The 19,503-nt window shown below is 56.5% G+C and overlaps 1 protein-coding gene across 3 annotated transcripts in view; it reads left to right on the top strand.

The window, feature by feature from the left end:
• Positions 1–18,462, top strand: part of RRBP1 (ribosome binding protein 1) — a 55,875-nt gene extending 37,413 nt beyond the window's left edge. The window contains exons 6-24 of one of the 3 annotated variants that reach the window (XM_081149652.1): positions 695–813; positions 2,978–3,131; positions 4,927–5,065; positions 6,372–6,550; positions 6,703–6,737; positions 7,860–7,950; positions 8,813–8,905; positions 10,888–10,980; positions 11,061–11,144; positions 11,283–11,372; positions 12,049–12,141; positions 12,431–12,502; positions 13,082–13,177; positions 13,711–13,794; positions 15,463–15,558; positions 16,370–16,453; positions 16,711–16,806; positions 17,334–17,477; positions 17,913–18,462. In XM_081149652.1, the coding sequence (XP_081005778.1) occupies positions 695–813; positions 2,978–3,131; positions 4,927–5,065; positions 6,372–6,550; positions 6,703–6,737; positions 7,860–7,950; positions 8,813–8,905; positions 10,888–10,980; positions 11,061–11,144; positions 11,283–11,372; positions 12,049–12,141; positions 12,431–12,502; positions 13,082–13,177; positions 13,711–13,794; positions 15,463–15,558; positions 16,370–16,453; positions 16,711–16,806; positions 17,334–17,477; positions 17,913–17,948 (1,878 nt within the window). In that variant the 3' untranslated portion in view covers positions 17,949–18,462. Of the gene's footprint in view, positions 1–694; positions 814–2,977; positions 3,132–4,926; positions 5,066–6,371; positions 6,551–6,702; positions 6,738–7,859; positions 7,951–8,812; positions 8,906–10,887; positions 10,981–11,060; positions 11,145–11,282; positions 11,373–12,048; positions 12,142–12,430; positions 12,503–13,081; positions 13,178–13,710; positions 13,795–15,462; positions 15,568–16,369; positions 16,454–16,710; positions 16,807–17,333; positions 17,478–17,912 lie in introns of all 3 variants that reach the window. The other 2 variants (XM_081149651.1, XM_081149653.1) reach the window with 2 other exon arrangements.
• Positions 18,463–19,503: the final 1,041 nt, after the last annotated feature.

Raw genomic sequence — 19,503 nt, 5'->3', positions numbered from 1 at the left:
AAGAGCACTTTTTGAAAACAGTCTGGTCCCAAGTGGCCAGCCCTGAGTCCTGTTTCCTGGGTGCCTGTGAGTCAAGCTCTCAGCCTCCATGTGACCCTAGAGTAATGCTGGCTCTGCCTTTTCCACTTGAGGTTGGGAGGATCACCTAAAGCAAAAGGCCCAAGAACTGCCCAGCTCTGGAATGGGGCCAAGGGAAGGCCTGTCCAGCTTGGCCTGTGTAGTCAGAGCCCTGGGCCTCATCTTCTCCAGCCTGCGTTCTACTCCTGGTGGGCCACAGGAGGCCAGAGGGCAGAAACTGAGGCTTCCTTGGGCTAGGTGTAGCCGTGGCTGTGGCTGTGTCCTTTGTCTCACACCTAAGAGGCAGAGTGTGTGAAGCTTGCCTGGGACTCGGCTGAACACTTTGCTGCCTGGAGACCATTAGCTGGGAGGCCTCAGAGGAGAGAAGAGGTTTGTGGCTGGGGGTCACTTTTTGCCCTAAGCTCCCGATGCTAGAGCTGTTCAGTTTTCAGATTGCTTGTTCTTAGCGGCCCTTCCCACCTTGTGTGGAGAAGCGGAGCCCTTGAGGGTTTTATCTGCAGGCTGTGACCTCACTAACCTTGCTCCAGAAGTCAGCTCTCTTTGTGTAAGGCTGAGCAGCACTCTGATACCCCATCAATGATTTTTTTTTTATTTTTTTCCCATCAATGGTTTTTAGATCCGGACTCTTCAGGAGCAGCTGGAGAATGGCCCCAACACACAGCTGGCCCGCCTACAGCAGGAGAACTCTATCCTGAGGGATGCCTTGAACCAAGCCACGAGCCAGGTGGAGAGCAAGTAAGCTCAGTGCCCCCAATCAGACTGCAGTGGCACAGTCCTGTGGGCCTCCAGGGCTGGGGTGGGTCCACGAGCCTCTTGCCAGGCTGTGGCTGGTGCACTCTAGTTTCTCACTGGATCTGGGCCTGGCTTGTGCCTCTGCACCTTCCATTTGGGGCTCTGCCCTCATCCTCCATCCCTTAGCTGGTTCCGAGTGGCTGAGCCCTCTAGCACTTGGCTGGCATCCTCTCAGTTGGCCAGGCTGCAGAGAGAAGTGAGCTCCAACATGCCCGTGCCCATGCCTGTGAGCAAGTGCCCCTCAGGTCCTGGCTGGTGCCAGCATCTGCTTCCCTGGATGAGCAGATACTTTTTCCATGTCTCTCTTCACAACATCCTGATTTGAGGCTTTTAAAAACTTCTGATTGTGACCTAAAGTATCAAGGCCAAGTGGATTGTCCAAGATCAGAGTTTGATGTGGTGTAAGGACCTGCCATGGGCCTGAGCGCCTTGCTTCTCCACTGGGGATGGGGTCTGTGCTAGAGAAACATTTGCTTTTGATGCATTGGTGATAAGTCCTGCTTCACAGCACACCGGCCCAGCCTGCTTAGCAGAGTTCTTGATCTCAGCGTTGCCTCTCAGGAGCTGAAGTGCTAGGAAGTCCACAGCAAGTGTCTGACCCCAGAGGGCAGCACAGAGCCTCACCATGTTAAAGACCTTGGCGTTCTTCTGACTCTCTAGTTTGAGCATTACATTCTCAACAGGCTGGCTTGAAGGCGCCCCCTGCACTTTCTTTTTATTCACATTTCTTTGTCTTCCCTTGGCCTGAAGCATCCTGAAGGGACTTTCTGGGGATCTGCATTATCCACAGAGCATCTCCTTTTGTTAAGAGGAGAATGGACTAAGGTAGAGAGTACGGACATGCCCGGGATCTAGACCAGAGAGGGAAATCAGTGCCCATACGCCTGTTTTGCTGGTGGCCCTCCTGGCACAGAGTGAGATCCTAAGGCCACCTTCCCCAGGCTGGTTTCTTCTCTCCGGAGGTCCCCTTTGGGTGTACATGCCTTCATCTCCACCCTGGTCTGTCAGCAGGTTGGAGGTTTGTGGCAGTTTCTTTTCAGCAGCCACAAGCAGAAGGTGAACATGGGGATGGAGGAGCACTCTGGCTTCCCATCACGGAGCATTTACTGTGGCTCCATCCTGGGGAAAGCTCCAAAGCATGGAGTCCTGTTGCCCTGAGGTGGCAGCCACTGACTGTCAGTCTGTGGGAGCTCTGCCCATGTGTATGGGTGTTCCCAGGCCCCTCACAGAGCTGCAGATCAGTCCCAAGGGGCCACCCACTCAGCCACCCACCTTCATCCACGATCCTGGAGTCTAGCCTCTCCTGTGAGCTCTCCAGCCTTGGATCTTGGTACTATACAGCATGAGCTGACGGCCCTGCAGAGGGCTTTGGATGGCCTCCCTGGTGCAGATGAGGAAACCCAAGTCCACTCCCAGCAGCAGCCAGAGCTGGTCTTGGCCAGGTGTTCTGCCTCCCATGGTTGTGGACAATCTTGTCTTGCCCCTTCATCTTGCCTGGTGCTGTCCCTTGGCTGGACCGTCAGTCCTGTCTTGCATGCTGATTACCTCCTCACACTAGGAAAGGCAGCTGTTGAGCTGCCTCTTTTTCCTGTCAATCAAGTCTTCTTCCCTCCTGAACTTCTCTGGTCCTGACACCCACCTTCTGTGCAGTGTTGAAAGCTGTTTTGTCAAGTGCTTCAGCCTACCGCTTCAGGTGGCCTCCAGTGAAATGGGGCACATGGATTCACTCCAGAGGGCTGCTGCCGCCAGCCTGCATCCCAGGGCTTGTTTGGACCCCGGTTGGCAGTGAGGAAGAGAGTGTCTTGCCTTTTTTTAAATCTGAATTTCCAGATGTTTGGGAGGGGCGCCCATGGGATATTTTAGTGCACATTTTGCTCTTTGCTCTCTCTGGTCCATACAGCATGCTGGTCAAACCCCACCTGGCTGATAATGCAGGAGAGGCTTTAGCAATAGTGCCAAGATTCAGGCAACTACTTAGGAAAGAGCAGATGTCCCGAGGGAAGGCTTCTGTCACAGTCCCAGTCAGCCAAGGGCAGCTCTCAGGCTAGCAACAGCTGACTTGAGCCCTCTTCTGTCTGTCAGTTGGGGGCTGGTGACTGTCTTGCAGGCAGAATGCAGAGTTGGCCAAGCTCCGGCAGGAGCTCAGCAAGGTCAGCAAGGAGCTGGCGGAGAAGTCGGAGGCAGCACGGCAAGAGGACCAGCAGCGGAAGGTTCTGGAGTCCAAAGCAGCTGCATTAGAGAAGCAGATCCTGCAGTTGCAAGTGAGTCAGAGTGGCGGCCACCTCTGTATACTGTTCACCCCACCCAGCAAACCTGTCTGTGTAGCAGGGATGGGCCAGGGCTTGCCAGCCACACAGTCATGCCTTCTCAGTCATGACTGACAGCTGGAGACTCAGGCAGGGCTGGAGCTGGAGCCCTCAGCCATGGCCTCCTGAGTATTAGTGCTAGCTTGCTAGTTTTGAATGGGTGCTTTCTATGTGCTAACCATTGTCTAAGCATTTTACAAGCATTAACTCAGCTAATTCTTACTGTAATCCTAAGAGGTAGATTCTGTTACTATCTAGAATTTACACATAAGGAAATTCAAGGCACAAAGAAGTTAAGCAACTACCCCAAGTTCACACAGGCAAAATTTCAACCTCTGGGTCAGGCCCCAGAGCTTGCTCCCACACTCACTACTACCTCTGGCACCACACCTCTGGCTATAGCCATCTAAGCTAACATTAGCAGCCTCTGGCCTCAAGGTGGGGTGAGTGTTCTTCCTTCTCAGCCTCCACATGTCGCCTGGCAGCTCCTTTTTCCCAGGAGGATGCCCTTTTCCAGGGGAAGGAAGATTGTCCCCCTGTTCCCAAAGTGCACTGGGCAGCATCTAGTGTGGCCACTCAGCTGCTTATTGGCCTGATGACTTCTGGCTCCCCAAGTTGGCCTGTTTTAGGCAAGGGTGACAGGTTGTGGGGAGCCTTGATACCATGCCTGCTTTGCATTTAACTTTTCTGGGTAACAAGGAAGTCCTGCTGTCCAAAGGGCTCTGGGCCTCTTTTCTGCCCAGTCATTAAAGCTAGGCTGTAGCACATGGGGCAATGGGGCTGTCTTGTGGAAGGGACTAGAATGACACAAAACTCGAAGACCAATGTGTTTGTGTACATATCAGAGACTTTTATAAAACGGAATACGGATGAATAAACATGTTTGGGTTGTTCTGGTGGAATTGAGGTGGAAACTGTGGTGGTGACTGATTTTCATGTAAAGCGGGTCCGCCAGACCAATGAAATCAGAACTGCTGGGCTAGGCATGGCCATGATTATGTTCTAACAGCTCCTGGACGGGATGGTTCCAGTGCCCAGGGTGTTGCCATTCCATGTGTCATTTCTAAGGACCTGGCCTGGGGCCAAGGCCTGGGCCTGGCTCATCAGTAAGCTCTAGGCTCTGAGCATCTCCTGCCCTTTCAGGCCTCCTCCTCAGCCTCGGGCCACACCAGGGTGTCCATTCTTTCCCCTCCTGATACCAAAGATTCTGGGAGTGGCTGGCCATGTGTGGAGGGAGACCAGGGCATGGCGTTGACAGTGAGGCCCTTGTTGTCTGTTGTGGGCTTTCAGAGCCTCTGTTTCCCCGTCTGTGACACGTACATGACAGTAGTACCTGTCTCATGGGCGCTGGGGTTAACCTTGTAACACATACACAGTGCCTTGTACAGAAAAAGGGCTCAATAAATGTGAACCATACAAGAGCCCACACAGGAAATCTCCAAGTTAGACTGGGGGTTAATTGTAGGAAGCATCTCTCTGTGTCGTGCTGAAATGAAAATGGGTTTTTTTCCCTTTTGTGACTGTTCCCCTTCACCTGGGGCCCCTCCACCCCGAGCCAACTCTTCAGGGGCCAGGGTGGTCATAGCCTTCTGGCTTTTTCCAGTGGATGAACTGACTTTAGAGGTCTGGGCGCGTTTTATAAAAGTCATCGGGGTGGCTGGCACAGTGTTCTGCGTGACCTCACAGCTGGCTGAGGATCTGGCCTCCCTTCTGAGTCCTCATGGCACTTCTCCCTTTGCCCACTCCCCAGGCGTCTCACAAGGAGAGTGAGGAGGCCCTGCAGAAACGCCTGGATGAGGTCAGCCGGGAGCTCTGCCGCGCTCAGACCAGCCACGCCAGCCTTCGGGCAGACGCTGAGAAGGCCCAGGAGCAGCAGCAGCAGCTGGCCGGTGAGGGCTGAGGCTTGGCTTGGGGACCCCTGGGGGGGCGGTAGGTTCTCTGCAGGGGCCAGAACCTGTAGAGTGTGCTAGTCCTATTAGTCTGTGAGACAGGTTGCGCCCTGTCAGGACTGACTGGAGATGCAGGGGTGTGGCTCACTCCCGTGGGAGAGCTGGATTGGGGTGGAGTTTGTGAGGGCAGGGTGTGGGGACGATAGGTGGGAACAGCCTTTGAGGGCTGGGTGCTGGCCGAAGGAGCTGCCATCTCCAGCTTTGTTTGCTGTGAAGCCCCACCTGGAGCTGTGTCTGTCGGGGAGCTGAGGGGCTCCTGAGGTCATTGCTGGCTTTCTCGGCTGACTTCTTCTGGACCTTTCTGGCTCTCCTGGTTCAGTTAGCTCAAGAGGCCAGGTTTGGAAGGTGGGCCCATGGTACCCCTGTGCTTACATGTCTGCTTCACAATCAGGAGAGGATGGTGAAGTCGGGGCATCTAGGGCCCCTAGGGAAAGAAGACAGACAATGTCAGTGACAGCTTGATGGTCACTTGCTCACCAGTATTTCCTGAGTGACTGCCATGGCTGAGCACTGCTGTAGGCACCTGGGGCATGGCCAGGAGTGAAGCAGTGGGCATCTGGGCACCGTTCTAGCAGGAGAGACAGACAGATAAATAGACACACGTCGACAGGGTCAGACAGAATGTGTTCTACAGACCAGATGAACAGCACAACCTAGAGCACGTTAGCAAGCTGCTTCTGTGAAGAACCAGGTAGTAAATATTTGTGGCTCTGTGGGCCAGATGGTATCTGTCACAACTTAACTTTGCTGCCATAGTGCAGAAGCAGCTCCAGACAATGTATAAATAGACAGGACTGGCTGTGTTTCAATAAAGCTTTGTTTACAAAACGGGTGGCCCATGGGCTTGGTTTGCTGACCCCTGCTCTTGGAGCCAGGTGTGGCTTTAGTTGGGCAGTTTGGGTTGGGGTGTTTAAGCTGAGGTCTGGATGATGAGAAGGAAGGGGCAGAGTGGTCGGCAGGGACCCGTGCGAATGGGAATGAACTTGAACTTGGTCTGTGCAAGAAATAGAAGGTCAGCGAGTAACTGAAGCAAGAAGGCAAGTGGCCAGTGTGGGACCAGGTAGGTGGCCTCCCTGTGCAGTTTGGGTGCTGTGTTCAGGGATGGAAATGCTAAGAGTGTTTGGGGCTGGGATGGCATGGTCTCATTTGCACTTCTGGATGCTCTGATGCTGGGTGGAGAATGGACTGGAGGGGCAGGAGTGGTCCAGGGGACTAGAAATGAGGTTCTTGCTCCCCTTCTGGCCAGAGCTGCACAGCAAATTACAGTCGTCCGAGGCGGAGGTGAAGAGCAAGTGCAAGGAGCTGAGTGGTCTACACGGGCAGCTCAAGGAGTCCAGGGCAGAAAATTCCCAGCTCACAGAGAGAATCCGGTCCATCGAAGCCCTGTTGGAGGCAGGGCAGGCCCGGGACGCCCAGGATGCCCAGGTCAGCTGGCACTTCCTCCCTGGGGCTGATAGGACCTGACCCGGACCCCACCACCACTGTGTAGGGGATGAGAGCAAGTCTCCTCTCCCCCAACTAGTAGCCAAATGAGGTAAGACGCATGGTGACTGAGGAGTGCTATTGTCTCGTTCCAGGCCAGCCAAGTGGAGGCCAACCAGCAGCAGGCACGGTAGGTGGAGGTGGAGGGCCGCAGCCTCAGCAAGGGTGCCCAGAACCCTGGGAGCCGGGCCTTGCAGCAGGGCACCCGGCTCTCCTGGCAGGAACCCCTTTCAGAGGCCCCCTGCCTTGTCTCCATCCCTTCAGTGACTTTGTTAATCCTCACCTGAGGATATTTTTTCCATTGATTTTCGGAGAGAGAAGAGAGGGAGGGAGGGAAAGAGAAAGGAAGAAACATCGATGTGACAGCGACACATTGATTGGTTGCCTCCTGCACATGCCCCGACCAGGGCTGGGGATGGAACCTGCAACCCAGGTATGTGTCCTTGACCGGGAATCGAAGCCTCCACCCTTTGGTGCATGGGCTGACGCTCCAACCACTGAGCCATACCGTCCAGGGCCTGGTCCTAAATCTTAATGCAGAAGGTGACATATCCATGTGTCCATTTGAAGCTGTTCCTCAGAAAGGCTAGTACAGTTCTAATGTCAGCCTTTGACTTTCTGGATGGTGAGATTGGACAAAGCCCACTGGGCCACTGAATCTGGAGAGAAGTGTGAAAAGATGGGGCCGACATCCTGCCAACCCCCTGTCTCCTGGGGTCTGACCTGGGCCACAGACTGAGGGAAGAGCCCTTGGGTCTCAGTGGAGTTAGGTTTTGGACAAAGGATGGTCCCACTGTACCCAGTGAGCTGCTGAGAATAGCGGCGTTGAGTCTCTAGGTGTGCAGGTGACAGTGCTGCATGAGCCTAGTTCAGGTGTACTCTGAGAAGGGCCAGCGGACAAGTTCATTGGGGACAGCAGGACCAGGTTGATCAAGAGCCGTGTAACCAGGCAGTGGGCTTTGTTCACTAGAGGAAAAAGCTTCCTGCAAACCCTGCTGGCGGGGCCCGTCCCTGCTCTGGCTGCTGTGGCTGCTCTTACCTCCACAGTCTCAGTGACTGTAATCACCAGGTGGGACTCTGGTGGCCTCTGGGTTCTGCACCCTGGTCCCTGGGCACTCAGGATGAGTGAGAGGAGTGGGAGGTGCTTCTGGCTAAGGTGGCCACCCAGGCAGAGGAAGGGTCCCTCCCGAGACAAGACTGCAGGGACCGTGTGCCTTCAGAGCCCAGCAGTGACCCCACTACCTCCCTTCAGCCTTGAGGAATTGGAGTCCCAGGTGCGGTGTCTGGAAAAGGAGGCCGCTGAGCTCCAGGAGGCTGTTGAGCAGCAGAAAGGGAGGAACAATGTGAGTACTGGGCGCGTGTGTACGTGGAGGAGGCACTGAGAATGTGTGTGCGCAGCAGGGCCGGGGATGGGGCTGGTCTGGATGTCAGGAAGGGGCCTACTCACCGCTGAAAGCCTGCCCTTGGGGTCCCTCCAGAGTCCTGGGGCAGACTCCCATTAGATTAGCTTGGGTCAGTGTCCCAGCATGAAACTCCCATGATGGGGACAGAATGTGCTGATTGTCCTTGCCGGGGTCATGTGGTCAGTCACCTTGAAGTGGAGAGGCTAGTGTCAGGAGAGGGGGATGTGGAAGTCCCTCGACTGTCTGTGTGTAGGGAGGGGGGGGTCCCCACTGGGCCTCTCGGCAGCATTAACACAAGGCCAAGGTGCAATGGAGCCTTGGCTGTGTCTTCCCCACCCAGCTGCCCACCCACCACCCCTCACAGAGCCTGGGCTTTCGGGCAGCCCTGTCTGCTTTCCCCAGAGGAAGTTCCACCTACACCTCCCTGTGTCTGGCCTGGCCAGAGCCAGCCAAGGGGTTAGTGCTTACTGTTTGGTTACAGGAACCTCTTTTTTCTTAGGAGCCAGGCTGATCCTTCCTCCTCCAGAGTAGAGCCTCCCTAAAAAGATACTTAGCTGCCTCATGCCCTGTGCCACAGCCACCCATAGTGGCCTGCAGCACCTTGGCCTGGTGGTAGTGCTGCCGAGAGAGGCCCAGTGGGTGTGGCCTAAGAGAAAGGCTGCTTCGTCTCTTTGCAGGCCCCCTGTGGGGTCCAGAGTGGGGTCAGGGAAGCTCTGCCCTGCTGAGACTCGCCGAGGCAGCTCCTGTGGGATGTGTCGGGTGCTGCCCCGCCTGGCTGCTGACTTTCCCGTCTTTCTACCAGGATCTCCGAGAAAAGAACTGGAAGGCAATGGAGGCACTGGCCTCAGCCGAGAGAGCCTCCGAGGAGAAGCTGCGCTCCCTGACCCAGGCCAAGGTCAGAATCCCGTCTTAGACTTGCCTGGTAGTAAAGACTCGACCAGCAGCACCTGTGTAGTTTAGCAAAGCACAAAACTCATAAACTGCATGCAGCGCAGCCTTGGCCCTGGGGTGTCTCAGATCCACAGCAGGGTCCAACAGGAGGCCGGCACCCAGAGTGTCCCGCTCCTGCACCTTCCTCCTCCCCCCCTCCTCTGAGTGCGCCCTAAGATAACAGGTGTAAGTGTACTTTTGGTTGCTTTTCCTTACCTGGGCCCTTTGCTCTCAGGGGGTAGAGACAGAGGCCGTAGAGGCTGTGGAGGCCGTGAGCTCGACCTTGGGCCGTCTCTGAAACCCTTATATTTTGTCTGGTCCTGCTGCTTTCTCAGGCCCTCTGGAATCATGGTCCAGTAGGTTCTGTGGTTGCTCTTTACAGTAAGTCACAGGGGGAAAGATATGTTTAGCAGCACTCAGGCCCTGAAGTCCACGCTGGTCCTAGGCTCCATGCAGTTGGGGTTGGGGAAAGCGCAGGCATCTTAGTGTCTGGGGCCCTCACATCACTTCCGGCGCCCTGGGCTGGGAGCCAGTGCTGAGGCTCAGGCTGGGGTGGGGGGAGGGGGGCATGGCCTGCAGCAGCAGCAAGTGGAGCCTCGCCCACCGTGTCTCATGTCTGTCCTGCTATCGGGAGCTTTGCAGGGACTTCATGAGCTTCCCAGGAAGCCTGATGGCTGTATAAAAATGGGCCCCTGAGATGAGGCGGGAGGTGGAGGGCTGGCCTTGGGTTCCATTGTGGCAGCTGTACTTAGACTCCCAGAAGTGACTTGAGAGCCTGCCTGACCTTTCTGTGGCAAATGCAGAATCTATGACCAGAGATGTTGCCTGACTTACTTGTGGTCACACAGCCAGATAAAGACAAGAGCTGGCCTCTGGGTCCCCTTGCTCTGGCTTTGGACTTCCATAATTTGGAGCCTGAATGGCAGGCCACAGGCATTGCCTGTGGGTCACTGGTGAGCCAAGAAGCATCTGCTTCTAAGACTTGAGTCCAGACCATGTGGGCGCTGTGGTCAGGCTGGGTGTGTCAGCTACCCCCATGTGCACGCTCCCGAGCACCAATCCACAGCGCTAGTCCAGGGGGAGTTCCTACTGCTGCCTCTGGGGCCTAGCTGAGCAGAGATTGTGGCAGAGCTGGCAGTAGGTTCAGCCTGCTGGGGACAGGTTATCAGAGAAACTTTCTTTTAGCCAGAAGTCTCCTGTGGCCGCCCCCCCAGGGTATGGAGAGAGGGGTGTTACCTGTGTCCAGGGGACGCCGCTGTCCTAGGCTTTGCTTTATAGTTACTTTGGCCCTTCTCCATGCTTTGAGTGGGAGCCTCAAGGAGGACAAATGGGGCCGCTGGCCGAGCATTACATGGCCACAGCATGATCATGCTTTGGGAGGATGTGACCACAACCAAGGCCTTGTCCCCGCCGAGTTGGTTTCCGTCTGCAAAGTGGGAGTACTGATTCTCCCTCCAGGGTTGCTAGGTGTCCGCCACCCTTGGCCAGCGGTAGCTCCTGACTCTGGTGGCTACTGGGAGAGACACCTCTTTGCCTCCTTGTCGGCTCCCATAGCAGCTTGGACCCCACCCTCCCCATAGTGTGTGTGTGTGCGCGCGTGCGCGCACACACACGCGCACACACACACACAGCCTGGAAATTGAGACCTGATTTAGCCTGAGTGTCTGCTGGGAGGTGTTGGATTAACCTGTATCTGCCACATGGGCCAGCCTGCTATCTCCCTTTATTAGAGCTGAGTCTGTTTAATATAGACCATGCACAGGCTGGGGTGGCCAGAACTGGCCACTGAGGTTAAACACACGCACCCAGTCAGTGCCACGAAGCCACCCACCTTCTTCTTTCACCCTTGTCCCTCCCCTTCCTGGGGTGGAGACCCCAGCATCTCCAGGAACAACCCCGGGGGTTGCCCTAAACCTCCCTGTCTGAACACCACCTTCCCCCCTGCAGGAGGAATCCGAGAAGCAGCTCAGCCTGATGGAGGCACAGACCAAGGAGGCTCTGCTGGCTCTGTTCCCAGCACTTCCCAATTCAGCCCACCAGGTAGAAGGGGGAACTGTTCCCTGGAACCCCACTGCCCATCAAGAATGTCACTGAGCCCCCTTTGCACATTTTTGTTGCAGAATTACACTGAGTGGCTCCAAGAACTCAAAGAGAAAGGCCCGGAACTGCTGAAGCAGCTGCCAGTGAACACAGAGACACCCTTGGTAAGTGAGGCATAAACGCCCTTACAGGGCTGCATGGCTTTCCTGTCCCTGGGAAGGGAGATGTTTTAGTTTCGTCAGGCCACCCGAGAAACCCTGGTGCTTGGCTAAGCAGAGCCCTGTTCTGCCCTCTCCCCTTAGGACCTGGCCTCCAAGCTGAGGGAGGCCGAGGAGACCCAGAGCAGCCTGCAGGCCGAGTGTGACCAGTATCGCACCATTCTGGCAGAGACAGTAAGGCACAAGGGTTGGGCCTCTGGCTAGGCTTCTGGCTGGGCGACCTTCCAGGGGGCTTCCAGGAAAGAGTTTTTAGGGCAGGAGACAGGTGGTGGTATGGAAAAGCCCATTGGCCGTTCTGGAAAGAGCCCTGGGTTCAGATGCAGGCTCTGTGGGACCTTGGGCTAGTCACTGCCCCAGTCTGGGCCCCATTTTGTTGGCTGAATGGTGGGAGGGATGCGGAAGGTGCTCGGGCCTTCATTGCTCCTAAGCTATGGCGAGGGCTGGGGTGAGGTTTGGGGCTGCCCTTGGGTGGGAAGACTTGGCGAAAACAAGGAGCGGTCTATGAAGGGAGAGGAAGAGGTGAGCATTTGGCTGACAGCTGGTGTGAAGTTGTGGCCTCCAGGAGCAGTGCTAGGTCTGTCCTGTGTTTCTCACCCTGGGTCACGGAGTTGCACTGGTGGCGGACTCAACAGAGATGAGTGCCTGTGGCCTCCTGTGGGTCACAGGCCTCAGTCCATGTGTGGCCGAAGCCTTTGTTCACACCCTGGCCAGAGGGCCCACTCCCTATGTGACTGACAGAGCAGGGCCACGCTGGCCATCGGGTGGTCATCGCCGGGGGACTGAGGGCAGGAGGACAGTGTTGAGGCGGGGCGGGCCTCGCGGGGGCCCTGCCTCACTGCCTGCCCCCCAGGAGGGCATGCTCAGGCACCTGCAGAAGAGCGTGGAGGAGGAGGAGCAGGTGTGGAAGGCCAAGGTCGGCGCCGCAGAGGACGAGCTCCAGAAGGTAGGCGCCGCCCTCCCCGCCCGGGCTCCACCTCCCTAGCAGTTGAGGCAGAGTGTACTAAGAGGGTGGCTGGGCCGGAATTCCATAGCATCCGGGGGGCGGTGGTATCATTTGGAAGCAGGAGTCCCCTTTGCTGGGTTTCGGTGATGCCATATTTGTACGGCGGCTGTGGAATGACAGCTGCGTCCTCACCTCCAGGAAGAGGCTGTTGGGTCATGCTTGGGGGGGGGCACTGGGATTCCTGAGATGGGGCTCGCGCCTGACACTGGGCTTTCCCCTTGCCTCGTAGTCACGGGTCACAGTGAGACATCTCGAAGAGATTATAGAGAAGCTAAAAGGAGAACTTGAAAGTTCAGATCAGGTACGTGCGAGGGTCTGCTCACAGCTGCTTTCCTTACCACAGAGAAGCGTTACCGCGGAGCCTGTTAGTTACTTTCCCTTGAGGACCACGTGTCTTAATGGCTAGGGGTGCTTGTCAACCCTGCTTTCCTTAGTGGGGGCCATTTCCAGCCCGAGCAGCCTGAGACAATGTGGGCCGTGTGCAGAATGCCCGGCCCTGGTAAGCAGTGGCTTCTGCAGTGCCTTCGGAGTCGTGGGAGGTGTGTGAGGTGGCCCCACTGCCCCTGCAGACAGTCAGCCTTGGCCTTGAAGAAGGGGCCCCTGGTATCCACCCAGCAAGCCAGTCCGAACGCTCTCCTCCCCGACTGCTGAGGTCTGAGGACACAGACCCAGGAGTGCTGGAGTTCGGGTACCATTTTTAGGAAGGGGTTCTGTTGCCATGAAGTTGTTTCTGCCTGGCTTTGGTTGGCTGCTTAGCCGACGGGCCTTGTAGGTCTCTCTAGGCCCTTATCCCAGGGCCAGCCACACCTGTCACCCCATCACCCTACCCTTTTCCTTGCTGGCTGACTTGAGCCTCTGACATGTGCGTGTGCGTGTGCAGGTGAGGGAGCACACCTCGCTTCTGGAGGCAGAGCTGGAGAAGCACATGGCAGCCGCTAGTGCCGATTGCCAGAGCTACGCCAAGGAGGTGGCGGGGGTGAGTTTCCCCGGGGTCTCGGCCTGCCCGGAGTTGCTCCTCAGCAGCTCTCATTCAGATGAGCTCGAAGCCCCAGTTCTCAGGCTTTGCTGTAGGCCATGGGCCAGCCGACAGGGCCGGGGTAGAGCCAGGTCAGCTGTCAGAAAGAGAATTCTCCACCTCGCTTGGTGACACCATTGCTGGGGGAAGTGGATTTAAATCTGATAATGTTTTCTGATGTCAGAAGCAGAAAGCACAAACCAGGCACCCCGATTCTGGTTCGATCTCAGACTTTTGGCCTTATTTTGCAAGACAATCCGTAAACATTTGCAAAGGCTCCAGATGAGGCGGACAGTGGATGCCAGCTTTCCTAAGTCTTCAAAAAAGAATGGAGCTGTCGGAGGCTTGCGAGCCCACTGGGCTCCTCTGCCCTGCAGTGTTCTTAAGGGTTAGGGTGATGGGATGGATTAGATTGTGTGTTTAGGTGCTAACAGGAGCTGGTTTTCTCTTCTCTATCCTTTGCCCCCATCACCTGGGTCTGTGTACTCCTCAAGCTGAGGCAACTTTTATTAGAATCTCAATCTCAGCTGGATTCAGCCAAGAGCGAAGCCCAGAAACAGAGCAATGAGCTTGCCCTGGTGAGTGAACGGGGGTGGGGCAGGGGGTGAGACATGGAGGGGGTGTGTGTGTGAGATTAATTTCGTCTTGCTTTTACGTCCTATCAAAGGTAACACAGTGTAATGGGGCCAGGCTTTGATTGGCTGTGCCAAAGGGGCTCCTTGCTCATTTGCTCAAAACTCCAAGCTGGGCCTGGGGCTGCCAGGACCAGTGTGCTCAGGCCCCACCTCCCGTCTCTCCTGGGGCAAACTGATCCTAGGCCACAGGGCTGGGTACCCAGGGAAGTCTAATCTCTGCGAGTCCAGTGCCACCTGGGGCTTCTGGGCTTGGCTGCTCTGCCGCCCCCCCCTCCCTTGGCTGTCACACATGCCTTGCCTTCTGTGGGCCTTGGGCCTTTCCTGCCTGCAGCAGAGGCTGAGACTAGTTCCGTCCAGGCTCTATGCCTGGCAGTAGAAGCAGACTTGTAGGGCTCCCTGCTGTGCACTTGGCCTCTGGGTTTTCAGTGTTGGTGTCTGATCACAATCCGGTTCATCAGGGTCAGCCCAGCTTTACAGAGGCGGGCCCCACCAGTCCCAGTACCAGTTCCAGGGCTGGAGCTGCAAGCAACAGCCTGGAAGGCCACAGGCGTGTGTTCTGTTTGACCTTCATAGTCGTTTTTAAAATTTTGAGTTAATATTTAGAAATTGGGAGATTTTTGAGTACAAATGTGTGTCTGGGTTTCTGTGAGGGGACCAGACGTCTTGGGTGTGGGCTGTCATCCCCACAGCAGCATCCGCCGAGCCAGCCCCTGCATGGCGCACACGCTCCTGACTCCCCGGGGGCCTTCCTTGGGACTCACACCAGAGTGTGGGTTTCATACAGACCGAGTCACCGCCTGAGCCCGAGGGGCCGCTCCCTAAAGCAAAGTCTGGGTGACAGGCTCCTGGGACACTGCCCAGTCTGGGGCCATGTGGGTAAGATGCCCGAGTCCTCCTCATTGGCCTGCGTGATTTGGTGCTGCCTTTGGGGTTTTGGGAGTGAGGGAGCAGGCCCCAGACACTTGGGGTGTCTGAGATCACTCCGATCCCCTGGAAAGCGCATGCCAAGGGAGACCCCCCAACTGGAACCTTTACCTGAGCTTCATGGGTGATACTGCCTCTTCAGATGAGGGTCAATGGTCTGGGGGCTTGGGGACCACCAGATGTGTCACCTGGCCCCAGTAGTGGCACTCAGGTGTTGGAGGGATCTTATTAGGCAAGAGTGTCATCTCATAATCTTTGCTAGACTCCATAAAGGTGTCTAAACAGTGGACTGTGTCTAGAAGGAATCCAGACCGAGGCTGGGTGCTATGCTGGTCGGCCGCCTCTCACTCCCTTTTGTGTTCCTTAGCTCTGTGTGCCTTGTGTCCATCCGGGGTCACTTCGCTCCTGGGGAGATTTTGTGCCAGCTGGTCTTGGAGCAGAACATATTGGTCAGGCCAGCCCAGGCCCGATTGGGCCCTGGGCCTAGGCTTGGCACAGGTGAGGGGTCGTGTCATTGGCCCCCCTGCCCCAGTGAACCTGCATGGGGACTCTGGCACAGGTCACAATAACCAAACCAAGTCCCCTGTTGAGAGCATTTGCGGTCCTCCCTAAGGGATCTGTGTGTGCACGCAAGGTGGGTGTGCTTCCCGCTGGGCATTTGCACAAACCCACCCCTCCCTGTTTCAGGTCAGGCAGCAGTTGAGTGAGATGAAGAGCCACGTAGAGGATGGTGACGTAGCTGGGTCTCCGGCTGCTCCCCCAGCAGAGCAGGACCCTGTCGAGGTTAGGGTGGTGAGCTGGTCCTCAGATGTTTGTCACTAACCGCCCTGGGCCCCCTCCATCCCAGTTGGAGCGCAGGGACAGCAGGCCTCTGTTCTGGCTAAACACCGCTACGTGCAGCCTTCACTGCCTGCTGTCCCCACCCCACTCTGCCCCGATACCCAGGAGGGGGTCACCTAGGCTCCGAGGAAGCCACAGAGCAGATGAAAGGGCAGGGAAGGTGTCTGGACAGGGCCATATTGGGGGCTTGTTCCTAACAACGTGTGTGTATATGCGAGAGGGACTGCAAGAGGGAGGTGGGGCTCCAGGCCTGTGATTAGGGTCTGACCTCCCACTCTGGGCTTGCTGGGACATCACTAGCAGGGTCCTTGCTCTCCAGACTTCTAACCCAAGTAACTGCCCCTGAAAGCCCTCACCAGGAGGTCGGGGCCTGTCACCAGAGCAGCAGTGGGTGGTTGCTGGGTGGGGATACCACTGTGGGGGGGGTTGCCCAGTGGCTCTGAGGCAGCCTTGTCCTGTGGGCCTCATTAAAGGTGCCTGAAGTCAGCAGAGGTCCATCAGCATCTCCCTTCAGCCGCATCAGCTTTCGTACCCAGAGGCCGAGGCACCATCTTCCCCAAAGGGAGAGCTTTGGAAACAACCTGGTTGGCTGGCTTGTGGGCAAAGGCCACTCCAGGGGGCCAGAGGCAGGGAAAGGCAGGAACACTAGAAGCAGCTAGGTGGGGCCTCCAGGACTCAGCCTGCCCAGGAGCCCTGGGCTCCCAAGAGGGTCCTTCTCCAGATCCCAAAGCATGTTTGTGGTGTTTCCATGTAGCTGAAAACGCAGTTGGAGCGGACAGAAGCCATCCTGGAGGATGAACAGACGCAGCGGCAGAAGCTCACGGCTGAATTTGAGGAGGTTTGACCCTGCCTGGCGGCCCTGAGCCAGCAGCTATTTTGGGGATGGTGGAGGGTGTGGCCTAGGGAAGTGGTTTCGGGTCTGGAGGGTCCCTCCCTTGAGTGTTGCTGTGCAGTTGGTCACCTGCCTCATGTCCAAAGGCTGGAACTGTTGTCCCATCATGCTGGGTGCCCTTCCATCCCCAAGCGGGCTAGTTGGGTTTGTGATGCAGCTCACCTGACCCCATGCCCTAACCCCACTGCCCCTTCTCTGCCAAGGCTCAGAACGCGGCATGTCGGCTGCAGGAGGAATTGGAGAAGCTCCGTGCCAGCCCCCTCGAGTCTACAGAAGCAGAGGCAGTCACACAGCTGAAGGTAGAAGGGTGGCTCTGCTCAAGGCCAGCTCTGGGCACCGGCTTCCCATTGTCACCACCTAGGGCAGGAATGGGAGAGGAGCCATCTTTCAACTCCTCGGGCAGGCTGCAGCCTAACTTGGTGGTTGGGGGCATTCCCTAAACTTCCAGTGTCATTTAAGACAGCCACTAGTCAGAATGGCTATTCAAATTTAGAAGTTCATTTCCTCTGTCACAGTGGCTATATTGCACGTGTTTGGCAGCCACCATGTCTGTCCAGTGGCTGCTGTGTTGCACAGTGCACATTAGAACATGCCCAGTGTCACAGGAAGCTCTGCTGGCTGTGCTGGTGCACAGGGCATAGGCCTAACTGTAACCTGGGCTATATGCTCCCGATCATCTCTGCCTATCTGGGTGACCAGGGACAGCATCCTCCTGCCCCCAGAGGGCTCCCAGTTCCCACGGCATTGGGCCCTGCAGGCTCAGTCAGGGGGCATTCCTGATGTGTGGCATGTGAGGGCTGATCCCCTCCAACCCTCTGATCCACAGGAGAGACTAGAAAAAGAGAAGAAGTTAACGAGTGACCTGGGCCGTGCTGCCACCAAATTACAGGAGCTTCTGAAGACGACCCAGGAGCAGCTGGCGAAAGAGAAAGACACAGTGAAGAAGTTACAGGAGCAGCTGGAGAAAACAGTGAGTGTCCTGGCCATGCAGGGCCACTGGCTCTCTCAAGGGCTGCTAGGAAGGGTTGGGCATGGTGCTGGGAGCCCCAGGACTCCCTGATGCAGGACCAATGGGAGACACAGACCTGGGGCAGAAGATAGTGGGGATAGACTTCTGAAGGCAGCTCTGGATGTGCAGTCTCCATGGCTCTCTGGTGAGAAGCACGTCTGTGACCCACTGCCAGCCCAAGGCCTATGAGACCAAGGCTCTCCCCCAAACTCTGGCCCTCTGCTCCCGCCAACCCTTAGGCGTCTCTGCCAGCCCCAGGCATCAGCTCTGGTCCTTGAAGGGCTTGGAGTGGTGGGGTGTTAATCCAGGGGAACTGGAGGTCCCTAGGAGTTGGGGTGAGCGCTCCCCTTGGCTCCTTGGCCCCACTCTCTCCCTCCCTCTGCCTTCTGTTTACAGGATGGTAGCAGCTCAAAGGAGGGCACCTCTGTCTGAGTCTCCTCTGTGGAAAAAGAAGTTACTGTTCAACTTACCAAAATGCCTTACACATTCCTCACAAATACACAAACAGCGTTATCCAGGCCCAACTCCGGTGGCTCTGAGAAGCCATTAGAGACCAGAGTCTCTTAGAACCACAGAAGTAGATCTTCCAGACCCCCGTTTGTAAAAGAACTTGTCACATTCGATAAACACTATTCCCCAGGACCAGCCCTGGATCACCGCAGAGCAGACACCAAAGCCCTTACCAGTTGTGACAGACCCTGGGGCTGTGCTGGGGAGGCCGGGACCTCTGGCTGTCTGTATGTCGAGATCAGTGCAATTGTCTCTCAGTGGGTCGGGGGTCGGGAGGCGGGCGGACCAGGTGGTGAGTCTCAAAGGCTGTGGCACAGACTGGAGGGGCCCAGCCCAGCAAGGCAGCAGCCCCTTGCCCCTGGAAGAAGTTGCCAACCAGAACTGATGTGTGACCTCCTGGATGTTAATGCCATTAAAATCAACATTGTCGCCCGGCGCTGCGGTCTCGTCTTCTCTTCTGCTGGGGCTTCCCCACTGGCTGCTGGGCCTGGGATGAATGAAGAGGGGCTGGATCCCTTAGGAGAAAGCAAGTGTGGTTCTTGGTTTCTCTGCAATCGGGATCAGCAGCTCTGCCTGAAGTGGGGGGTGAAACACACTGCTTCCTGGTCCCCAGCACTTTTCCCCATTGTGACACCCAGGCCCCAGTGCCCACCAGGCAGGATGAGCAGGGCCTGGGATGCCAGGTGGCCAGATGCACTGACTGCATGCAGTCCCCACCCTTGAGGATCTGAGGTTATCTGAGCAAGGCTGTGGGTGGCCTCGGCTGCTTTGTGCATTGAGCTCCGTGAGTAAATAAGGGGGGTCCCTGTCCTTCTGGCTGGGCCCTGTCCAAACACCCACGCTTCAGGAGGGGCAGACCAGGGTTGGAGCAGCCAGCTGAGACTTCCTGTGATCTCCAGGACCCCATGTCTTTGGTGGCCCAAGACAGCATGGTCCAGAAAAATCTTGGGCCAAGAGGTGTATTGGGGACTTTGTGAGAAATAGGAGCCTGGAGTTTAAACAAAAAATGGATTTAGGGGCTGTCACAGGAATTGAAACACGCCAAGAATGGAAAGTGAATCTATGTAGCCTGGGCTCTTGGGGGCAGACATCAACCAGTTCTGTCAAGGGGCTGCCTGAGCCAAGCACTTCCATTGCCCAATCCTCAGAATCCTGGGAGGGGGGTCTGACTGGCTGAACTTGCCTGGGGGAAGGCCGAGGCACTTTGTAGCAGGTCCAGTCAGCCAGAGGATGGTGGGCTCCCAGAGAAAGGCAGCCCAGGAGCTAGTCTCCACCACCTGCTTTGGGACCTCCCTGCATCTCATGCAGCCTTCCTTTCAGGTGGCGGGTTTGACTCCCTCGGGTAGGTTGTCATGAGAACCTCAAGACCTTGGGAAGTACTGTGCATATGTATCCTTGAACTGCCTTCAGCCCCCACACTGAGCATCTGCCAGGGGCTGGGCAGTGCTGACCTCAACCTGCATGGCCAAGTCCTGCC

The sequence above is a fragment of the Miniopterus schreibersii genome, assembly GCF_964146895.1.
Source record: "Miniopterus schreibersii genome assembly, chromosome: 10".
In the NCBI taxonomy this organism is placed as follows: domain Eukaryota; kingdom Metazoa; phylum Chordata; class Mammalia; order Chiroptera; family Miniopteridae; genus Miniopterus; species Miniopterus schreibersii.
The sequence above is the reverse complement of the archived record's forward strand: the minus strand, read 5'-3'. Positions and strand labels throughout refer to the sequence as shown.